Source organism: Ailuropoda melanoleuca, chromosome 12, assembly GCF_002007445.2.
Source record: "Ailuropoda melanoleuca isolate Jingjing chromosome 12, ASM200744v2, whole genome shotgun sequence".
NCBI classification, from domain to species: domain Eukaryota; kingdom Metazoa; phylum Chordata; class Mammalia; order Carnivora; family Ursidae; genus Ailuropoda; species Ailuropoda melanoleuca.
In genome coordinates, this window is record NC_048229.1 from 38,732,285 (window position 1) to 38,756,482 (window position 24,198).

The window sequence follows — 24,198 nt, forward strand, 5'->3', positions numbered from 1 at the left end:
CATCAATTCTGAATGACANATTCTGAATGACAGCCTTGCTGGATAAAGGATCCTTGGCTGCATGTTTTTCTCTGAAAGAGCTTTAAAAATGCCCCCCCCAACTCTTTCTCTCATACCAGGTCTGTGTAGACAGGTCAGACGTAATTCTGTACCTTTGCCTTGGTACATGAGAAATTTCTTTGTCCTGGCCGCTTTCAATACTGTATCCTTGGATCTAATATTTGTGAGTTGCACTATGACGTGACATGGCATAGGTTTGTCGTGGTTGAGCTTGGGTGGTGTCCTCTTTGCCTCTTGGACACGAATGTTTGTTTCTCTTGATAGATTAGGGAAGTTTTCAGCTACAATTTGTTCAAATATCTCTTCTAGACATCTGTTTTTCTCCACCCCTTCAGGGATGCCGATGATTCTGACATTGGATCATTTCATAGAGTCAGTAATCTCCCGTAATCTACATTCATGGGTGTGGTTTTTTTAAGACCAGCTTCTATTTTCGTTTTTTCTTCTACTAACCCATTCTCCAATTTGCTAATGCGTTCCTCTGCCTCGGTGACTCTGGCCATCAGAGCCTCTAGTTTTGACTGTATTTGGCTCATAGAATTTTTAATTTCTGTCAGATTCGCTCTCATTTCTGCCCTTAGGGATTCTATATTCTCAGCAACATTTTCTTTAATACTTTTTTCAAGTCTACTCATCATCTTGACCATTGTTGCTCTGAATTCCATTCCTGATAATTTGGATACATCTACATCTATTATTTCTGTGGCAGAGGCCACAGACTCATTATCTTTTCTTTGCTGGGGGGACTTCTTCTCTTCATTCTGATGAGGAGTGATTGTGGGGTTGTCCAGAGCCCAAGTTATTGACTGGGACCCAGGCCGTGTGCCCTTGTTTTATAGAGATCTTAGGGATGTGGGCTCCTTCTTTAAAGATTTCATTTATTTATTTGAGAGAGAGAGACAGTCAGCAAGAAAGGGAACCCAAGCATGGGAGTGGGAGAGGAAGAAACAGGCTCCCAGCGGAGAAGCCCAATGAGGGACTCCTTTCCGGAACGCTGTGATCACACCCTAATCCGAAGACAGGCGCTTAATGACTGTGCCACTCTGGTGCCCTGGGTTGTGGGCTTCTTGATTTTTCAGCCTGCCTTCTGGGGGAGAGGCCTGCCACGCCGATACTCAGGAAACCTTGTTTGGGTAGAGTCTCTGTGTCCCCTGCAAGGGGGGATGGGGGTGGGCACAGTGTGAGCCGGTATTTCCAGGCTTTTGTTCTCTGGCGGCTGTCCCTGGCGGTTTTCTGTGCCTCTTCTGAGAGAGCAGCAGCGGCCGAAATTCAGCCTCTGTCACAGAACAGAGGGATTGTGGCCCATTCTCCACTGATGTTTCTGGCCACTTTAACTCTGTTTCTGTTGGTGCTGCTCAACCCTGCAGCATCCCAGGCTGTGCGCCCCACACCCGGCGTCCCTGCCCTCACTTCCAGGGCTGGCACATCTCTGTCCTTTATGTTTCTAACCCCTCCAGCCGCCAGTCGCCAGCTGCCCCACGCACGCTGCTGGAGCTCCCTGTCTCTGTCTGCTGTCTCACAGGTGCCGTCCGTGAGTCCGCCCGCTCCCCCGTGCTGGTGGCCCGCCAGACGCCAGCCGCCCCGCGTGCGCTCCCAGAGCCCCAGTCTCAGTCTGGATCCATTGAGCACACCGGAGTTCTGGAGCTCCGTGAGATGCTTGGTGGCGCGTGCTCCCGGCTCACGGTCTAAGTCTGCTGTCTCGAGGGTGCGGGTCCATGGTCCGCCCGCTCCCTGGTGCTGGTGGCCCACCAACCGCAAGCCGCCAGCCACCCCACGCATGCTCCCAGAGCTCACGGTCTCAGTCTGGATCCAGTAAGCACACCAGAGTTCCGGAGTTCCATGAGACACTTGGTAGCGTGCGCCCCCGGCTCATGGTCTCAGTCTGCTGTCCCAAGGGTGCGGGTCTGCGGTCCGCCCCCTCCCCCATGCAGGTGGCTACTGCTTCCTGGGGCCTGGACATGGCAGCTCCCTCCCCCTTCCATTTACCTTCCAATATCTGTGCGCAGTTTCATGGCTCCCCACTTCGTACCTCAATACTCAGCGCTGGAGATGTTCATTTGTAGAGATCCAGATGTATCTTCCTGAGTCTCAGGCTGATTCCGTGAATGTTCCTGCTGCTCTGGTACCTATCCAGCTCAACTCAGGGGACTGGCTGAAAAAGGGGTCCCCTACTCCTCCACCATCTTAACTCCTCCTCCCTAAATACATAATATCTTTAAAAAAATACATGTTTGGTAGAATTCACCTGTGAAGCCATCTGGCCCTGGACTTTTGTTTGTTGGGAGTTTTTTTTATTACCAACTCAATTTATTGGCTAGTTATCATACTGTTCAAGTTTTCTCTTTCTTCCTGTTTCAGTTTTGGTATTTTATGTGTTTCTAGGAATTTATCCATTTCTTCCAGGTTGTTCTGTTTATTGGCGTAGCTTTTTTCATAATATTCTCTTATAATTATTGGTATTTCTGTGGTGTTTGTTGTTATTTCTCCTCTCTCATTTATGATTTTATTTATTTGGGTCTTTTCTGTTGCTTTTTGATAAGTCTGGCTAGTGGGTTATCAATTTTATTAATTTCTTCAGAGTCATCTCCTGGTTTTATCAATCTGTTTTTTTTTAAGTTTCTATATCATTTATTTCTCCTCTAATTTTTATTATTTCCCTTCTTCTGCTGGCTTTAGGCTTTGTTTGTTCTTCTTTTTCTAGCTCCCTGAGGTGTAAGGTGAGGTAATTTATTTGAGATTTTTTTTCTTGCTTCTTGATGTAGGCCTGCATTACTATATACTTCCTTCTTAGGCAACTTTTGTTGCATCCCAAAGGTTTTGGACCACTGTGTTTTCATTTTCATTTATTTCCATGTTTTTTTAATTTCTTTTTTGATTTCCTGGTTGACCCATTCATTCTTTTAGTAGCATGTTGTTTAACCTCCATGTATTGATGGTCCTTCCTAATTTTTTCTTGTGGTTGACTTCATGTTTCATAGCATTGTGCTCAGAAAATATGCATGGTATGATCTCAATGTTTTTGTATTTTTTGAAGCCTGATTTGTGACCTAGTATGTGATCTATTCTGGAGAATGTCCCATGTGCACTCAAAAAGAATGTGTATTCCGTTGCTTTAGGATGAAATGTTCTGAATACATCTGATAAGTCCACCTCATCCAGTGTGTTATTCAAAGCCATTGTTTCCTTGTCAATTTTCTCCTTGGATGATCTCTCCATTGATATAAGTGGGGTGTTAAGTGGGGATGCTTCAGGGAGTGTCTCTGGTGTGTGCTGCATACACTCTGCTGCTGTGTTTTGGCTGCTCTATCCTTCAGACAGCCATCTGCAGAGGCTCTCCTTGCCTGCAGTGGACAGTGTTTGGACCTTGGCCAGAGTGGTGTTTTAACTAGGTGTTCTCTGGTCTACTTGTTAAATGAGACCTGATGCTACTTCCACTAGAACTGAAGCCTTGCAGAACTCTCTGGTCAGGAGACATGTGGGTGGGGATTTCTGCTGGTGTTCTAGGGAAGGGACCTGTTGCACTGGAACTGAGGCACACTTGCCTGAGAAGGGCAGTACTGGCCAAGTGCAGGGGGGTGGCACTTGGTGTAAGCAGGTTAGTCAGCCAGTGTTGGCATTGTGCTGTTTACTACAGTTGGTTCTTTGCTTATGCTGAACAGTGGGGGAGAGAAATGGTGCTAGCCAGCTCCTTTGTCCCTGGAGAGGGGTCTCCATGCTTGCTGCTGTCAGAGAAACTCTCACAGAAGAGTGAATAATCTCCCCACTGTGCATCCCAGGAAGTTTTCAGATCGTACTGTCTGTCTCAGGGTTGTTTGCCTGCCTTCTCTCCAGGAGCAGAGCAGTGCCCCCTGAGTCTATCCAAGCTAAGCCTGCTAACTTTTAAAACTCCAAACTTTAGGAATGTGGTGTAGGCAGGGGTTGTGCTGGTCTTTGGGGGGAGGGTCTCGCTGCACTGGGTCAGACACAGATCTGACCAAGAAGGGCAGTTGCACCAGAGTGCAGGGACATGGGACTTGGAGCAAATAGGCTAGGCAGCCAGTGCCTGGGATGAGCTGCCCTGGTTGGGTGGCTCTGTGTTTTTGCTGAGGAGCAAGGGAGGGAAATGTCACCTGCCAGCTCTTTAGTCCCTGGAGAGGTGTCTCTGTGAATGCCACCTCTCCCAGTTGCACTCCAAGAGCAAACGAATCCCTCCCCTCCCCCCAGGGCCCCTCAGATCATGCCATCTGTACCCAGTGTGTTTGCCTGCTTCTTCTCCAGAGTAGGGCAGCACCCTCAGGTCTCTAACCCAGACAACCCCACTGATCTTTAAAACTCCAGTCAAGCCCCACTCATTTGAAGTCCACTTCAAAACTCACGAAAATCAGCCCTTCTCATTTTCCCAGCCAGTGACTTTAAGGAAGTGTTCTCCTTGTGCATTCTCTTGTGCTCCTCTCTCCTTCACCTTTCTCTCTAACCAGGGCTCCCTCCCCTCTGCAGCTCCCATGATCCATTTCTCCCCCAAACCACATCTCCACACTTCCTACCTTCCTCAAGGTCGCCTCTTCTCTCTCTTTTGGAGTTTGTTCTGTCAGTCCTCAGGTCGATTTCTTCAGTATTCAGAATGATTTGATAGTTATCTAGTTGTGCTTGAAGGATGACATGAGCCTAGAGTCCTCTTACTATGCCATCATCTTATCTCCCTCTCCATTTTTTAATTTTCCTTGGGAATTCTTTGAATTCTTCTTTGACACATTGGTTAAAAGCACGTTGTTTAGTTTCCACATATTTGTTAATTTCAAAAATTTCCTATTATTCATTTCTAATTTAATTCCACTATGACTGGAGAATGTTCTTTTTATGACAGAAATCCTCTTATATTTACTAAGACTTGGGGTTTTTTTTCCAAAAGATTTTATTTATTTATTTGACAGACAGAGAGACAGCGAGTGAGAGAGGGAACACAAGCAGGGGGAGGGGAGAGGAAGAAGCAGGCTCCCAGCAGAGGAGCCTGATTCAGGGCTCGATCCCAGAACGCCGGGATCACGCCCTGAGCCGAAGGCAGACGCTTAAGACTGAGCCACCCAGGCGCCCTAAGACTTGTTTTCTAACCTAAAATATGCTTTGTCTTGGAGAAGATTCCATATACACTTGAGAAAAATGTGCATTTTGCTGTTGCTTGTTGCTTTTCTACATATGTCTGTTAAGCCTACTTGGTTTATGGTGTTGTTTAAATCTTCTGTTTCTATCCTTGAAGATCTTCTGTTTAGGTGTTCTATCCATCATTGGAAGTGGACTTTTGATATCTCCAAGTGTTATTGTTAAGTTATCTACATCTCCCTTCAATTCTGTCAGGTTTGGGGTTTTTTTTGTTTTGTTTTGTTTTTGGTGTTTTGTTTTGTTTTTTGTTTTGAGAGAGAGAGAGAGCAAGCAGGAGAGAGGGGCAGAGGGAGAAAGAATCTTGCAGGCCCCATGTGCAGCATGAAGTCAGACAGAGGGCTTGAACTCACAACCCTGAGATCATGACCCTGAGCTGAAATCAATAGTCATACACTTAACTGACTGAGCCACCCAGGTGCCCTTAATTCTGTCAGTTTTTACTTCATATATTTTGATATTTTGCCTTTAGGGTTCATCCATGTTGTAGCAGTTGTCAGAATTCCTTTCTTTTTTTTAAGTCTGAGTAATATTCTATTGTATGCATATACCAACTTTGTTTCTTCATTCATCTGGTGATGGACACCTGAGTTGTTGGTTTTAGCTGCATATATATATATATATATATATATATGTATATATATATATATATATATTTTAAATTTTATTTATTTGTTTGTGAGAGAGGGAGAGAGTGTGTGCCTGCACCAAAGGGGGGAAAGGCAGAGGCAGACAGGAAGCAGGCTCTCTGGGTGGATGTGGGGCTCCATCCCAGGACTTGGGATCATGACCTGAGCCAAAGGCAGACACTTAACTGAGCTACCAGGGTGCCCCTTAGCTGCATATATTCTTAGGTTTCTTGTCTTCTTGATGGATTAACCCTTTTTGATAATAAAATGTACCTCTGTCTCTGGTAATTTTGTCTTAATGTCTATTTGATCTGATAGTATACCACTCTGGTTCTGTTATGGTTGCTATTTGCATGGTATGTCTTTTTCTGTCCTTTTGTTTTGAAATTTGATATTTGAATCTAAAATGTTCCTCTTGTATCCAGTATATAGTTGAATCATATTTTTAAATTCTCTGCCAATCTCCATCTTTATCTGGGAAACTCTATGTACTCTTTCTTTTCCCAGGGAGACGTAGGCAGCTATTATTTTTGCCCACTCCCTCTGTGCTGACCTACAAATGGGGGGTTGTGGCATTAATCAGTTGAAACCATTGTCTCTGTTCTCCCACAGGTGGATAAACTGTGCCAGACCTGTCAGAGCTTTGAGACTAACTCAGATGCCAGTTTGTTGGGCAGCCTTGGCAACACTGGGGTGTTGGACACACAAATCAACTCTTTTCTTCCCCATGGGGAAGCTGAGGGCTGGGATTTTTCATCTGTTTTTCATTTTTCAACCGTTTGCTTTGTGCTGAATAGAATTAAGGTCTACCAGCCCAACCCAACATCGCTATTTGTACCCAGTGACTAGATTTTACTGGACCTGTCAAAACTCCACAACTGGCAAGACTGAAGTCAGCATTCAAGCTTCTTCAGGAAATTTGAGGTACAGGATGGGTAAACCATCCCCTTCCCTCCCCTGGGTGAAGCTGGTAGCCAGAGGGTCTCTCACTGATCATATGGTGTTGTACCATATACCAGGAGTCTGGTGGGAGGGATCCCATATCTTCCTATGAGTTTTGGTGGGTCTGGCTTTGCATTCTCCCTGGGTGCAGAAGACTTTCACTCAGTTTCTGGATTTTTCACAAAGGGAATTTTCCATGAATTGCTGATCAGTGTGTTGGTGGTGGGGAAAGGGTCCAGGAAAACCAACTCTAGCATCTTGTTGACATCCCATTTACATATATCTTATCCTGCTTTATATTTTCCCACAGGTCACCGAGGCTCTTTTCTTTCAGCCTTTTTCTCCCTGTGCTTCATTTTTCCAGGTATGTTTTCAAGTTCACTGAATTTTTCCTTCCTCTGTGTTTAATCTCCAGTAAAATTTTCTTCTCAGGTATTTTTCTTTTCTACAAGTTCCATTTTCTATCCTCCATACCTCTCCTCATTATGTTGTGGTTTTAAAAACTTCTTAAGCATATTGAGCATAACAGCTTTTGTAATTTCATACTGATACCATTTCTCCTGCCATTTCAGTTGGCCAACTGATTGATTTTTTCTTTTTTCTGGTTTTGTGTTGCCTTTTTTTTTTTTGCCTTCTTTATATAAATACTGGACATTGTGAAATTTATATTTTTGAATCCTGACTATTGTTACATTTCTTTTAGAGTGTTGAGCTTTACTCTGTAGGCAGGTAGGTTACTTGCTTGGTTCTTTTAGAACTTTAAAAAAGCAGTTTAGGACAGGTCTAAAGTGCTTTAGAGATAGTTGACCTCTACTCCTATCATGTGACTCTTCTAGGCTATCTACCAAATGGTATGGGTGATCATCTGGGTCAGAATTAGAGTACCTCTGTCCTGTGTCAACTCTGGGCATTTTACAGCTTGCAGCTCCCTGATTACACTTTGCCCAGTCTTGTAGAATCACACTCTATGCACATATTATGTAATATTAGGAAAGACTGAAGAGGACCTTTCACACATTTCTGTAATTCTCTGCACAGCTTCCTTCTCTCTGGAACTGTTCTGCAACTTCCAGACACATCAATTTCTTTGATCTCCATCTTCTCAACACAGGCAGACCAGCATGCTCCATTTGGGATAACTTTTCTCATTATTTAGAATGTGTGTCCAGGTAGAAAGTTGTGATCATAGTGCTCACTTAATTTGTATCTCTTTTGTTGGGGATAACAGTCCCCGTTTAAACTTGTTATTCCATCATGGCTCCAAAAGAAGTCCTTATTTTTTGCTCCTGGTGATGGTATGGGGAATGAGCACTCTCATACATTAATGATGAAAATGTAAACTGTTTTCAAAATTTGGCATAATCTATTAAAATTTAAACTTATACATAATTTGACTTAGTCTAATCTGCATGAATATATCCCATAGAAATAAAAACACAAATATGCAAGAATAAGCATATATGGACATTTATTGCAGTGGTTAGCAGCAACAGAGAAATAACCTGAATACTCAGTTTGGGGGGGAATAAGGAGGATATATCATGGCATTGCTGTTACTATGTTCATGTTTTGTTCTGCAGGCATTTTTAAAAAGTCAGAAAAGCAAGTGACATACCAACAAAATGCAACGAGCAGATGTCTTTTAAATCCTGACTCAAATAAACCAACTATAATCATTAATATCTGAAAAATTACTAAATGTTAAGTCCTTATCTGTTCAAGATACATACTGAAATATGTAGAGGGGAAATGCTAAAATATACTAGTATGGCTTTAAAATATCCCAGCCAAAGATATTTGGAAGATTAACAAGAAAGGTATAATAGGAGTGATTATTAAAAATATGTAATATTGTATGTTATCTATATTGGATTTAAAATTTAAAAATAAAAATATGTGATGGGTACATGGCTGTTCATTTTATTATCCTATTTTTGTTATATGTTTGAAATGTTCTACAATAAAAAGTTAAAACAAAACAAGTTACGGTGGATAGTTATCCCATTAAAACTTAAATTTTGGGGCGCCTGGGTGGCACAGCGGTTAAGCATCTGCCTTCGGCTCAGGGCGTGATCCCGGCGTTATAGGATCGAGCCCCACATCAGGCTCCTCTGCTATGAGCCTGCTTCTTCCTCTCCCACTCCCCCTGCTTGTGTTCCCTCTCTCGCTGGCTGTCTCTATCTCTGTCAAATAAATAAATAAAATCTTTAAAAAAAAATAAAAAAACTTAAATTTTTTTAGACTCAAATGTGGACCATATTTGAGAACAGAAGGATGCATCACAAGACAAAAACCAAAGTTTTGATAGAAGATGGGTGGGAGGGAGTGAATGTGATTCTTTTAAATTTGCACTATTTCTTTGGTATGAGGTAAACTTTGTTATGTAACTTTGTAAGAGGAATGTAATGACCTTTGAAAAGAATTATATGCATGTAGGGGAAATAAAGCTTAATTTTGAATGGGTGTGATGGTATCAATATATCTTAAAGTAGCAACAAAAGCAGTGTAGCAGCCACTTTTATTTGTCTTTATTAATTGATTAACGTATATTCCTATCCCTCACCATTACCTCAACAGGGAAACTCTAAGTTTCAAAACAATTTATGAAATAAATATAAAGTACTGAGATAATTAATATTCATTTGTTTCACAGTAAACAATCTCATAACATCAGCATAAAGAATAAAAACTTAACTAAATCATCTAGATTGAGAGAATAGGGAAAGTGTTGTGAAAACTTGAGCTAGAGGGACTCTTCCTGTATAGTGTATTAATTGTAGAACAGAAAAGTACTACACCACCCGCCAAATTTAATTGACTGCCATATTGCCTTAAATTTCTTCTTATAATTATTCCTTTTGGTCTGCAGTGGATTTCTCAATGTGTTCATAACCCAAAGACAGTAAGTATGGTGGAAGAGAAAGGATTCATGGTCAGGACTGGGAAACAATGTGTTAAACAATGGTAGTATTTTCTTTATTGCAGGTCTTCTCACAACCTTTTAATTTGGCTTGTTCAAAGTGGAATTCATTGGCCAGTAAGGAAATTAGGTTATGCACTGCTGTATGCATGAGACAGACCAGGCCCCTCTTCTCCAGTGATATTTGGAGATTATTATGTCTTGAACATATTTGGGGAGATTTTGGTTCAGGGTATTTTCTGCTAATATGCAAATATGTTACATGCCAGATGTATATTAATGACTTAAGATCAATGTGGCAAATAATGTTTTACTTACATTTCATTATTTACATTTTCTTTAAATTCAGCGTGGTAATGATGCCATAGTTTGTCCAATCTGAGCAGGCAATGCATGACTGCATGAGCATCACAGTGGTTACTCTAATGATTCAGAGGATTCTAATGGTTCTCAATCCTTTTTTTTTTCTTTTTGTGCTTTTAAAAATGGCAAATTAGCACTTGGATTATAATTTTTTTGAGAGAGAGCCTGCGTGTATGGGGGATGATGGGGGAAGCAGGGAGGGGCAGAGGAAAAGGACAGAGAATCCCAAGCAGGCTCCACACTCAGCAGAGAGACCTATGCAGGGCTCAATCTCACGACTCCAAGATCATGACCTGAGCTGAAATCAAGAGTCAGACACCCAATCAACTGAGCCACCCAGGGCCCCCTGGTTTATAATTTTGTAATATAAATGTAAAACCAGTATCTTTCAGAGTGGGAATAATGAACAGTATTAAGTTGTGAAGACAACAGAGTGGGCTACACTGTTTATTACAGACATTATAATAGAAAACCGCAGAGGGCATGAAGAAAAGGTAAGTATTGTTTTGGGAACTTCCGTTTCAATTATTCTGCAATGGTTTTTATTTTACTTTTATTATTATTTTATTTTCTTAATTGTTATTTGTGTCCATTATGTACTAATGCATTTTATTATTTATATCATAGTATCTGTTTCTTGAAGTGTAGAAGGAAAACATAATTCGTACTTTATGTTTAAAATCACTGCATGCAAGGACACCTGCCTGGGTTGCTCAGTTGGTTAGGCATCTGCCTTCGGCTCAGGTCATGATCCCAGGGTCCTGGGATTGAGCCCCGCAACGGGCTCCCCACTCAGCTATTCCTCCCCCTCCCTCATGCACATGTGCTCTCTCTCAAATAAATAAAATCTAAAACAAAAACAAAATGAGGGATAGATGGTCATAAAATGCTTACATCGTACTGTACTCAAAAATATTCTTACCATTTGCCTTCTCTAATAACATATAATAATGATGATAATAGCAATAACAACAGATACTGAGTATCAGATGCTGTCTGAAGGGAATTGCATACATTTAATTATTTATAATTTAATCAATGTGATATCATTACATTATTTTACACAAAGAAACTGAGGCACAGAGAGGTTAAATAACTTCTCCAGTTTCACAGGAAATGGTGAAATAGAGATGGTGCTCAATAAAGGATATACTCCAGCATTACCTCCCAAGGTTATAGATTCTTAAAAATGTTTAATGGGTTCCAGAAGTTATTTCTGAATTCATTAACATAGGGTTTCTAAAAATGAGTTGATTTTGAGCACAAGCATAAGGATGCCCTAAATTCATTACAAACATAATATGGGTTTTCTAACATTACAGAGGTGTTAAAGACATTGAAGCCTTTCTTATATTGAATCGTATTCAAGGCTTTTTCAATTATGAAGCCTCATATGTTGAGTAAGTTGTGAATGACGTCTAAAGTCTTTCCCACATTGAACACACACGTAAGGTTTCTCACCAGTATGGATCCTCTGATGTAGGGTAAGTTCTGAGCCACGACTAAAGGCCTTCCCACATTCCTTACATTCATAGGGTTTCTCACCAGAATGAGTTCTTAGATGTTCAGTAAGATGTGAGCCACGAATAAAGGCCTTCCCACATTGCTTACATTCATAGGGTTTTTCACCTCTATGAATTCGCTGGTGTTCACTAAGTTGTGAGCCATAAATAAAAGCCTTGTCACATTCCTTACATTTGTAGGGTTTCTCACCCGTATGAATTCTCTGGTGATATGTAAGTTGTGTGGCACGAAAAAAGGTCTTCCCACATTCCTTACATTCATAATGCTTCTCACCATGAATTTTCTCATGTTGAGTAAGATATGCACCACGAATAAAAGCCTTTCCACATTCCTTACATTCAAAGGGTTTCTCACCTGTATGAATTCTCTGATGTTCACTAAGTTGTTTGCCACAAACAAAGGCCTTCTCACATTCTTTACATTTGTAGGGTTTTTCACCGGTATGAATTCTCTGATGTTGAGTAAGATTAGAATTAGAAATAAAGGCTTTCCCACATTCTTTGCATTTATAGGGTCTCTCACCTGTATGAACTCTCAGATGGTAAGTTAGTTGTGAGCCACGAAAAAAGGCTTTCCCACATTCTTTACATTCATAGGGTTTCTCACCTGTATGGATTCTGTGATGTTCATTAAGTTGCGAGGCACATAAAAAGGCCTTCCCACATTCTTTACATCTGTAAGGCTTTTCACCAGTATGAACTCTTTGATGATAAGTAAGGTGTGAACCAAGAATAAAGGCCTTTCCACATTCCTTACACTCATAGGGTTTCTCACCGCTATGAATTCTCTGATGGTAAGTAAGTTGAGAGCCAAGAATAAAGGACTTTCCACATTCCTTACATTCATAGGGTTTTTCACCACTATGAATTCTCTGATGGAGAGTATACTGTGAACAATAACTAAAGGCTTTTCCACATTTCTTACATTCATATGGTTTCTCTCCTGTATGAACTCTCTGATGTTCAGTGAGCTGTGAACCACGAATAAAAGCCTTCCCACATGCCTTACACTGGTAAGGTTTTTCATTCGTATGAATTTTTTGATGTTGAATCAGATCAGAACTACGACCAAAAGCCTTCCCACATTCCATACACTCATAAGGTTTTTCACCATTCTGAATCCTCTGATGTTGAATATAGGCTGGCTTTTTGCTGAAGGTCTTCCTACATTTCTTAATTTTGGAGTGTTTTTCTTTATTATGGCTTTTCTCATGTTCAGTAAGGCATGACAGGTAGTTGAAAGCGTGTTCACATTCCTTACATTTGTACAATTTTTCCTTGGTAGGATTTATCTGATGAAGAGTAGGTGACATAGAACGGTTTTGAGTGGCCTTTTCTCCACAGGTAATTTTCATGTGCATGTAAAATCCTTCCTGACTTTTCTGTTGACCCTCAAACATTCCTTTGCCCTCCATTATATCTCTAAGACCATTGTAATCAAGGTTATGACTGATAGGTTTCCTCATATTCTCCCATTGCAGTGATTCCATTTCATAAACTCCCTTTTCTGGAGATGGCTTTTTGGTCTCACAACTGGATTCCAAGTCTGGAAGATAACAAGAAAGCAAATTCCTGCTGCTTTTGTTTATAAGGAGAAATGAAACTTCTAAAGTAAAAATGGTAGATAAAATAAAAATTCTTAAATGAAGAGAATGGCTTAAACAGTGCTAAAATATTTTGTGCAATTAAAATAAAAGGCACAAGTAGAAAATGTAGAATAAGGGGAGTTTATAGGGAGGAGAGCAATTAGAGAAATAGTTAAAGTGTGTGGTTCCTAAATTTTGGAGAGGATTAGAATCCAACCAAGGAAGCTTATAAAATAATAGCAAAAACCCTCCTCTGGAAACATTCGATCAAATGTCTGGGTAGATATCCAATCTATCAACAAGCCCTATTACCGCTCCTATTAAAGTTTATCAAGTATCTGACCACATCCACTACTATCACCCTGGGCCTAGCCACCTGTCTCTCACTGTAATAGCCTCTTAACTGGTCTCTGTTCTTTGAACTTGGCCCCTACAATTTGTTCTTCACACAGCAGCCAGAAGGATTCTTTTAAAATGTAATTCATATCCCATTACTCCCCTGCAAAAATCTTCTAAGAGTTTACATCTCAGAATATTATCTAAAGTCCTTACTTATTACGGCCCACAAGACCTTACTCTACATGAGCTTGCCCTGCTCTGACATCATCTCCTAACTTTCCTAATTATTCATTCTGTTCTTGCCACAATGGCTTCCTTGTTGTTAAAAAATGCCATATGTACGCCTCATGTTTGCCTTCTGGAATGCTCTTTTCCCAGATATCTGCATGGCTTGCTCTCTCACTTCAGTTTTCTGCTCAAATGTCACATTATCAAGACACCCAATATAGAACTGCAGCTATATTGCATTTATACTAACAGATATACTATTTTAAAAGTCAGTGCCTTGTCTGTCTCCCCAATGCTTAATCAAAGCAATGACTTTACTTCATTCTCTGCCTTATTTTTAGTGCCTAGAACCATTACTTGCACATTATTGACACTCAATATTTGTCAGCAACTTTAAAAATGCAAATTTTCCTTCATTTCTCTATCTCCCCAGATGCTTCTGGTATAGAAAAAAGTTTGAAATACAGCTTAAAACCTTTCAATGTTTTATCCCTTGAACTTCAAATAAAATCCAAATTCCTGTTCATGGCCTAAAAGCCCCTGTGTGATCCATTCCTTGATTACCTTTCTGACCTCATTTTGAACCATTACTATCTTCAGAAACAATGCTCTAACCTTACTGGCTTTATTTAAGTTCCTGGAATATATCAAATTCTTTCCCATTTCAGACTCTCACATGCTGTTCCATCTGTCAGAAATGCTCTCTGCATGGCAATTCCTTTTTGTCTGAAATGTCCTAACTTAAATGGCAGCTGCTCAGAAAGACTATCCCAGAAAACTCTAATTGGGCCCATGCTTTATCTTAATCTCTATACCTATATTTTATTCTTCATTCTTGTTTCAATTTTTCCAATTCTAGAATTATATTTCATTTATTTATGTTGATCTTCCTACTCTGCAAACTTTACAAGTGTAGAAAAATATGCCTGTTTATAGCTATTCCCCAAAACATAGAAAGCATACACAGTATTTTCTTTTTCCCTTCATACATTTCTTCAGGTTTTCCTTCCCGGTACATTCCATACAAGGCCAAATGTTATATTTCCCAGAAAAGCATCTCTATAATATTCTAGAAATAGTGACAAGTTTACACAGTAAAGAAAAGTTTGTTATTCTGAACAAAGATGAATAGGTGATAACTTTTAAATGTAGAAGAACAGTATCTAATATGACTGCAGCATGAGGCACAATCTCTGACGACACTACACTTAGCCTGTAGAATGTAACAGAGGATGATATTAAGAAAGAAAATCAACATAAATCAGCAAAATCAAGTTTAAACAGTCTTAAGAGGGGCGCCTGGGTGGCTTGCTTAACAAGCGTCTGCCTTCGGCTCAGGGCATGATCCCAGAGTCCTGGGATCGAGACCCACATTCGGGCTCCCTGCTCCGCTGGGAGGCTGCTTCTTCCTCTCCCACTCCCCCTGCTTGTGTTCCCTCTCTTGCTGGCTGGCTGTCTCTCTGTCAAATAAATAAATAAAATCTTAAAAAAAAATCTTAAATAAACAGTATTTAGAAATTATCAGAGGGGCGCCTGGGTGGTGCATTTGGTTAAGCATCTGACTCTTGATTTCAGCCCAGGTCATGATCTCAGGGTTGTGAGACTGAGCCCCACATCAGGCTCTGCAATGGGCATGGACCCTGCTTAAGATTTTCTCTCTCTCCCTCTTCCTCTGCCCCTCCCCCCTTCTAAAAAATTTTTTTTAAGAATGAGTCAGAAATCCAAGGAAAACATGCTTTTGATATAAAGCAGAAAGAAATTTTAAACAAAAACAAAAGAACTGGGGTGCCTGGGTGGCACAGCGGTTGGGCGTCTGCCTTCAGCTCAGGGCAAGATCCCGGCGTTACGGGATGGAGCCCCACATCAGGCTCCTCCACTATGAGGCCTGCTTCTTCCTCTCCCACTCCCCCTGCTTGTGTTCCCTCTCTGCTGGCTGTCTCTATCTCTGTCAAATAAATAAATTTTTTAAAAAATTTAAAAACAAAAAAACCCACACAGCTCAGTTTAACATCAACCATGTCAGCAAAATGTACTGGGATGAGAGTATCTAGCTTTTACTTTGTTTTTAAAAGAGAAGCACGATATGGTTTACAAAACGTTAGGAAAGAACCCAACTGAATATGGTGATTAAGGGAACAGTGTAAGGGATCAAATAAATCCAGTTTAGACCTAACGGCTCTCCATGTTATAATAACATGATTAAATGGTTCTTTTTGTTGTCATATTTAAATAAATGGAAGAAAAAATGAGAAAACTGAAAAAGAGGTGATGGCTGAAGATGACAAAATGGAGTCTGAAGAGCAGAAGTCATTTGGGGAGACCTCTTTCGTTCTTGCCCACCTCAACTCCTGCTAAATTGATCTACTACTCTTGAATCTGTTTCCTTATCCCCAATGCCACTACCAAAACTCAGAGAAAGTCCAGAGCACCTCTTGTTTTAAGCAGAACAATAACCTACTCAATTATGTCCTGAAGCCTTTCTTCTAATCACCATCTGGCAGTCAAGAGTGATACAGTAAATATGAAAATTGCATTGTTTCACTGTCCTGCTTAAGATTCTTCATTAGCTTAGGGGACAAAACTCAAAGATAAGAAATACATGTTATATTATGATCACATACACAAACATAAACAAAACAAATAGGTCACGAAATTATCTTTGCTACATGGGATGCATTCTGATATTTTTAAAAATTTTCTCTTCTGTGTTATTTTCTTCAAGAAATAAAACAAAACCAAAAAATAAAAATAAATGCTGCTTATAACCCACCAAGTCATTTTTTAAAAGATGTATTTATTTTAGAGAGAGAGAAAGCACACGCAAGTGGGAGGAGGGGCAGAGGAAGAGGGAGAGAATCCTCAAGCAGACTCCCCACTAAACTCAGATCCCGATGATGTGGCTCCATCCCAGGACCTCAAGATCATGACCAGAGCCAAAATCAAGAGTTAGATGCTTAACTGACTGAACTCAAGCACCTCCACTGAGTCATTTTTATAACCCCTAAACGGTTATTCCTGGCCTAGACCCTTCCAGACTCTCCAAACTCACACCTGGCACCTGTCCCTCACTAGGCCCCAACTATAAGGGTCTTCTTTGAATACCTCCTGTTACACCAAGCTCCATCCTCCTATGGCCCTCAGTACACCGTTGCCTCTGCCAGGAATGCTCTTCCCTCTACCCTCAGCCTCCCCACCTGCTTTACATCCTTTCATGGCTCTCCTGAAATTTCACATTCTTTTACTATTTGTGAAAAGCCATCCCCAATCCCAGACTCCAGCAATGCTGCACTTGTAATTCTCTCTTATATTAAGATAGTCACTCCAACCACTACAGCCTACATGAGAGGCCCCCAGAGCTTTGGATGTTGGTAAGACCTCCATATCCTGCTATTAATGTTGGCTTCTCCCAGGAAGGCTTGACTTCAATCATCTCTTAGTCCAACAATGCCACTACCCTTAGGTTATAATAGGAAGTACTCATTTTCACCAGAGAAACTACTCCAGGACCAATCCTGTAATGCTTGACATCTCTGTATCCCAATACTCCTGGAAAGCCCTGGTTTCCTGTGACGTTGTTCATCACTAGGATTCTCGTCCCATTCTGGGTCTAGACATCTTTTATTGTGACCCGGTATTCTCTTGCACCCTAACCAGCAGGCCTTCAGGAACTCACAGTATACTTTCTGCAAATACTCTGCAACCTCAGCCTCTCTCTTCACCTCTTGCTCTGATTGCAACCTAAGTACACTGGTTCCTCTGAAGTGCAGTTTTCCTCCACCTCACTCCACCTACCTTCCCACATAGTAGACATAATAGACCTTGTTATTTCCAATTATGGCAAGACCTCCAAAATCTCAATTTCGAGTAAGCATCCTTTCTGATCACTGACACCCATATTTCCAGTCACTTACTCTTGTACCATCTCTCCAATATTTATCTCCATCTTAAAAAAGACAGTCTTTTGAAATCAGAACAAAACAACCTCTCCTTTGAGTCTGATTCACCCTGCAGCTCCTATTCATTTACTGTACTATTTCCTGGTAAAACCTCTCGAAAAAGATGTCTGTATTTCCTGTCAATAATTTCCCCCCTTTCTCTCCCACCCTCATAACTAACATTTTTGCCATCTTTCCTTCCAGGCTTTTTTCCTCACACTTTCATGCAGCTGAAATATTATTACATATACAAATTTGAATCATACTTCTTTGCCCTAATGACCACAGCACTGTTATTAAAAACTTCTAATACATTTTAAAACTCCATTTGTACTTTTGAGAATTCCTTAAATGGGACCTCAACACTGCCTGGTGAGTTAAGTCACTGTCCCACAATAGTTTTTATTGTGGGCTTCTTTCTTTCCTATTTAATCCTCTACAGTCAGGTTGTTATTCCTCTCATTTCTAAACCTACATTGTCTGGGTCACCAGTACCCTTTGTCTTGCCAAATCCAATAGCCAGGTCTCATCCTTCATCTTCCTTGACCTCATAGCAGCATCTCTCACAGTTAACCACTCCTTCCTTGTGTTTGTCATTGGCTTCCAGTCCTCTGCCTTCCTGATTGCATCCTAGATCATAGGTTACTTAAGTTACTCCTGAATTTCCTTTGCTGGATCTTTTTCCTTTTCCCAGCTAAATGCTGGAACGCCCCATGGTTTAGCCCCAGGACTTCACCTTGACTTCCACCTAGATCAATTCCCTCCATAAACTCATCTAACGCCATAATCCAGAGATTAACCTCATATTTATCCCTCAGTCCTGACTACCATCCAGCAGGCTTTTAAATGCTTATCTAACTTCTCTATTAAGGATATCTAATGGCCATCTCAAATGCATTACTCTTGACTTCCTTCTGCGGGCTTCCAAACTCTGATGCTTCTATTTCCAACCCTTTAGCAAATCCTATTAATTGTACCATTAAATATAACCAGAATATGACCCATTCTCATCACTTTCACATATTAAACCCCATTCAAAGCCACTATTATCTCTGTGTGGAGTCCTGAACTAGTCCTCTAACTGGTCCTCCTGCTTTCATTCTTACCCTCATTCTACACAAGACCCACAGTGATCTTTAAACAAAGATCCCCTACTCATCCACACAAAACCCTCCAAGGGCTTCTCATCATGCTGAGAATAAAATCTCATTCCTTGCAATGGCCTATGTTAAGTTATGCGATCTGTTATCTACCTATTTCTCTGATTTCATCAATTTCCACTTTCACTGTCCTTGTTCTAACCACACCGACCTTGCTGATCCTTGAATAAGTGAAGTTCAGCATCTCCTCAGGACCTCTGCACTTCTCTTGCATCTGCCTAAACACATACTTTTTATTTTTTTAATTTTTGCACGGCTAATTTCATTTAGGACTCAGTTGAAAATTAGCTCCTCTGGGAGATTGTCCTTAATTATCCTAATCTAAGAACAAAGCAAGCTCTCAACAAACATATGCTGGCTGGAGATACCAACTCAATGAAAAAATAAATAAGAGAATTATCCCTGGAAGAAACCAAAGGTAGCTTCCTCATTAAAACAAAGGGGACTATGAGAGAGGAAGAGGGGTAAATGTGAGTTGGAAAGGAAGTACCTTTGGGAACTCATATTGCTATCACCTTCCAACTGAGACCTTAGACTTCTTTTCTTTTTTTTTATTACGTTTCTTTTATTTTACATTTTTTAAATTATATTATGTTAGTCACCATTCAGTACATCCCTGGTTTTTGATGTAAAGTTCCATGATTCATTAGTTGCGTATAACACACTGCACCATGCAATACGTGCCCTCCTTACTACCCATCACCAGTCTATCCCATTCCCCCACCCCCTTCCCCTCTGAAGTCTTCAGTTTGTTTCTCATAGTCCATAGTCTCTCATGTTTCATTCCGCCTTCTGATTAAGCCCTTTCTTTATCCCTTTCTTCCCCTACCGATCTTCCTAGTTCTTATGTTCCATAGATGAGAGAAATCATATGATAATTGTCTTTCTCTGCTTGACTTATTTCACTTAGCATTATCTCCTCCAGTGCCGTCCATGTAGCAGCATATGTTGAGAACTCATTCTTTCTGATGACTGAGTAATATTCCATTGTATATATGGACCACAGCTTCTTAATCCAGTCATCTGTTGAAGGGCATCTCGGTTCCTTCCACGATTTGGCTATTATGGATAATGCTGCTATGAACATTGGGGTGCATATGGCCCTTCTCTTCACTACGTCTGTATCCTTGGGGTAAATGCCCAGTAGTGCAATGGCTGGGTCCTAGCGTAGCTCAATTTTTAACTTTTTAAGGGACCTCCACACTGTTTTCCAGAGTGGCTGTACCAACTTGCATTCCCACCAACAATGTAGGAGGGATCCCCTTTCTCCACATCCTCTCCAACAATTGTTGTTTCTTGCTTGAAAAATTTTGCCATTTTAACTGGCGTAAGGTGGTATCTCAATGTGGTTTTGATTTGAATTTCCCTGATGGCTAATCATTTTGAACATTTTTTCATGTGTCTGTTAGCCATTTGTATGTCTTCATTGGAAAAGTGTCTGTTCATATCTTCGGCCATTTTATGATTTGTTTATTTGTGTCTCACATATTGAGTTTGAGAAGTTCTTTGTAGATCTTGGATACCAGTCCTTTATCTGTAGTGTCCTATGCAAATATATTCTCCCATTCCTGGGGCTGCCTCTTAGATTTTTTCACTGTTTCCATGGCTGTGCAGAAGCTTTTTATCTTGATGAAGTCCCACAAGTTCATTTTATCTTTTGTTTCTCTTGCCTTTGGAGATGTATCATGAAAAAGGTTGCTTTGGCCGACGTTGTAGGGGTTGCTGCCTATGTTCTCCTCTAGGATTTTGATGGATTACTAACATCGAGGTCTTTCATCCACTTGGAGTTTATATTTGTGTATGGTGTGAGAGAGTGGTCAAGTTTCATTCTTTTGCATGTAGCTGTCCAATTTTCCCAGCACCATTTCTTGAAGAGACTGTCTTTTTTCTTAGGGATGTTTTTTTCTTGTTTTATCAAAGATTAGTTGCCCGAAGAGCCGAAGGGTCCTTTTCGGGGTTCTCTATTCTGATCCATTGGTCTGTGTGTCTGTTTTAGTGCCAGTACCGTGCTGTCTTTGCAATCACAGCTTTGTAGTACAGCTCAAAATCTGGTTTGTGATGCCTCCAGCTTTGTTTTTCATTTTCAACAGCTCCTTGGTGATTCGGGCCTTTTCTGGTTCCATACCAACTTAAAGACTATTTGTTACAGTTCTTTGAAAAATGTCCTCAGTATTTTGATCGGGATAGCATTGAAAGTGTAGATTGCTCTGGGTAGCATGGACATTTTAACTATGTTAATTCTTCTAATCCATGAGCATGGAATAGTTTTCCATCTTTTTGTGTCTTCCTCAATGTCTTTCAAGTGGCATTTATAGTTTCTAGATTATAGACCCTACACGTCTCTGGTTAAGCTAATTCCAAGGTAACGTATGGTTTTTGGTGCTATTGTAAATGGGATGGATTCCGTAATTTCTTTCTTCAGTCTCATTATTCGTGTACAGAAATGCAATTGATTTCTGGGCAATAATTTTGTATCCCGCCGCAATACTGAATTGCTCTATAACTTCTAATAGTTTGGGCGTGGATTCTTTTGGGTTTTCCATATAGAGTATCATGTCATCTGCGAAGAGAGACATTTTGACTTCCTCTTTGCCGATTTGGATACATTTTATCACTTTTTGTTGTCTGATTGCTGTTGCAGGGACTTCTAGTACTATGTTGAATAATAGTGACGAGAGTGGGCATCTCTGTCGTGTTCCTGATCTTAAGGGAAAGGCTTCCAGCTTTTCCCCATTAAGAATGATATTTATGAAGGCTTTTCATAGATGTTTTTTATGAGATTGAGGAATGTACCCTCTATCCCTATACTCTGAAGGGTTTTAATCAGGAAAGGACGCTGTATATTGTCAAATGCTTTTTCTGCATCTATTGAGAGAATCATATCATTTTTGAATTTTTTCTTCTGGATAAAATCTGTGACACTGATTAATTTGTGAATGTTAAACCACCCTTGGTTCCCAGGTATGAATCCCACTTGGTCATGATGGATGATCCTTTCAATGTACTGTGGATTCTATTAGCCAGGATCTTGTTGAGGATTTTGGCGTCCATATTCATTAGGGAAATCAGTCTGTTATTCTCCTTTTTGATGGGGTCTTTGCCTGGTTTGGGATCAAGGTAATATTGGCCTCATAGAATGAGTTTGGTAGCTTTCCTTCTGTTTCTATTTTTTGAAATACCTTTAGGAGAATAGTATTAGTTCTTCTTTGAATGTTTGGTAGAATTCCCCAGGAAAACCAACCGGGCCTGGAGTTTTGTTATTTGGAAGCTTGTTTATCACTGACTCAATCTCTTCATAATTAATTGGCCTGTTTAAGAAATCAATTTCTTCCTGTTTCAGTCTTGGTAGTTTATAGGTTTCCAGGAAGGCCTCCATCACTTCCAGATTGCTTAAGTTATTGGCAGAATGCTGTTGATAAAAGTTTCTAATAATCCATCCAATTTCATTGATGTTGGTTGTGACCCCATTCTTTTCATTCATAATTTTATTAATTTGGGTCCTTTCTCTTTTCTTTTGGATAAGTCTTGCCAGTGGTCTCTCAATTTTATTAATTCTCTCCAAGAACCATATTCTAGTTCTGTTGATCTGCTCTAATGTACTCCTGGTTTCTAATTCATTGATTTCTGCTCTAATCTTAGTCAACTGCTTCCTCGTGTGTGGATTAGGCCTGTCCTACTGTTGCTGTTCCAGCTTTTATTTATTTTTTATTATTATATTATGTTAGTCACCATACAGTACATCCCCAGATTCCGATGCAAAGTTCGATGCTTCATTAGTTGCGTATAACACCCAGTGCACCATGCAATACGTGCCCTTCTTACTACCCATCACCAGACTATCCCATTCCCCCACCCCCTCCCCTCTGAAGTCTTCAGTTTGCTTCTCATAGTCCATAGTCTCTCATGTTTCATTCCCCCTTCTCATTACCCCCTTTCTTTATCCCTCTCTTCCCCTACTGTTCATCCTAGTTCTTATGTCCATAGATGAGAGAAACCATATGATAATTGTCTTTTCTGCTTGACTTATTTTACTTAGCATTATCTCCTCCAGTGCCGTCCATGTTGCAGCAAATGTTGAGAATTCGTTCTTTCTGATAGCTGAGTAAGATTCCATTGTATATATGGAGCACAGCTTCTTAATCCAGTCATCTGTTGAAGGGCATCTCAGCCCCTTCTACGATTTAGCTATTGTGGATAATGCTGCTATGAACATTGGGGTGCATATGGCCCTTCTCTTTACTACGTCTGTATCTTTGGGGTAAACACCCAGCAGTGCAATGGCTGGATCATTGGGTAGCCTAATTTTTATCTTTATAAGGGACCTCCACACTGTTTTCCAGAGCGGCTGTACCGACTTGCATTCCCATCAACAATGTAGGAGGGATCCCCTTTCTCCACATCCTCTCCAGCAATTGTTGTTTCTTGCCTTGTCTATTTTTGCCATTCTAACTGGTGTAAGGTGGTATCTCAATGTGGTTTTGATTTGAATTTCCCTGATAGCTAATGATTTTGAACATTTTTTCATGTATCTGTTAGCCATTTGTATGTCTTCATTGGAAAAGTGTCTGTTCATATCTTCTGCCCATTTTTTGATTTGTTTATTTTTTTCTCATGTATTGAGTTTGAGAAGTTCTTTGTAGATCTTGGATACCAGAACCAAGATCTACAAAGAACCCGGGACGCCAGGTGTGGGGCGCAAAGCCTGGGATGCTGCAGGGTTGAGCAGCACCAACAGAAACAGAGTTAAAGTGGCCAGAGCACCAGTGGAGAATGATCTGCAATCCCTCTGTTCTGAGACAGAGGCTGAATTTCAGCCGCTGCTGCTCTGACTCTCAGAAGAGGCATAGCAAACCACCAGGGAAAGCCACCAGAGAACAAAAGCCCGGAAATACCAGCTCAGGGGGAGCCCATCCCCTTCCCCCCTTGCAGGGGACACAGAGACTATACCCAAACAGGGTTTTTTGAGTACCGGCCAGCAGGCCCCTCCCCAGAAGGCAGGCTGAAAAATCAAGAAGCCCACAACCCAGGGTGCCTGGGTGGCGCAGTCATTAAGCTCCTGTCTTTGGATTAGGGTATGATCACAACGTGCCAGAAAGGAGTCCCTCATCGGGCTTCTCCACCGGGAGCCTGCTTCTTCCTCTTCCACTCCCCTGCTTGGGTTCCCTTTCTTGCTGTCTGTCTGTCTCTCTCTCTCAAATAAATAAATAAAATCTTTAAGGAAGAAGCCCACATCTCTAAGATCTCTATAAAAGAAGGGCTCACGGCCTGGGTCCCAGTCAATAACTTGGGCTCTGGACAACCCCGCAATCTCTCCTCATCAGAGTGACGAGAAGGAGAAGTCTCCCTCAGCAAAGAAAAGATAATGAGTCTGTGGCCTCTG

At 40.8% G+C, this 24,198-nt stretch overlaps 1 protein-coding gene and 1 long non-coding RNA gene across 4 annotated transcripts in view; one reads left to right on the forward strand and one right to left on the reverse strand.

Moving 5' to 3' along the window:
- Positions 1-6,452: 6,452 nt before the first annotated feature.
- Positions 6,453-8,397, forward strand: LOC117795158. The gene is made up of 3 exons (XR_004618997.1): positions 6,453-6,746; positions 7,075-7,128; positions 8,345-8,397. It is a non-coding gene; the product is annotated as an uncharacterized LOC117795158 (long non-coding RNA).
- A 1,930-nt stretch (positions 8,398-10,327) lies between these two features.
- The window catches only part of ZNF571 (zinc finger protein 571), a 40,208-nt gene continuing 26,337 nt past the window's right edge, over positions 10,328-24,198 (reverse strand). For all 3 annotated transcript variants that reach the window (XM_034638303.1, XM_034638305.1, XM_034638304.1), the window contains exon 4: positions 10,328-13,116. In XM_034638303.1, the coding sequence (XP_034494194.1) occupies positions 11,423-13,116 (1,694 nt within the window). In that variant the 3' untranslated portion in view covers positions 10,328-11,422. The remainder of the gene's footprint in view (positions 13,117-24,198) is intronic.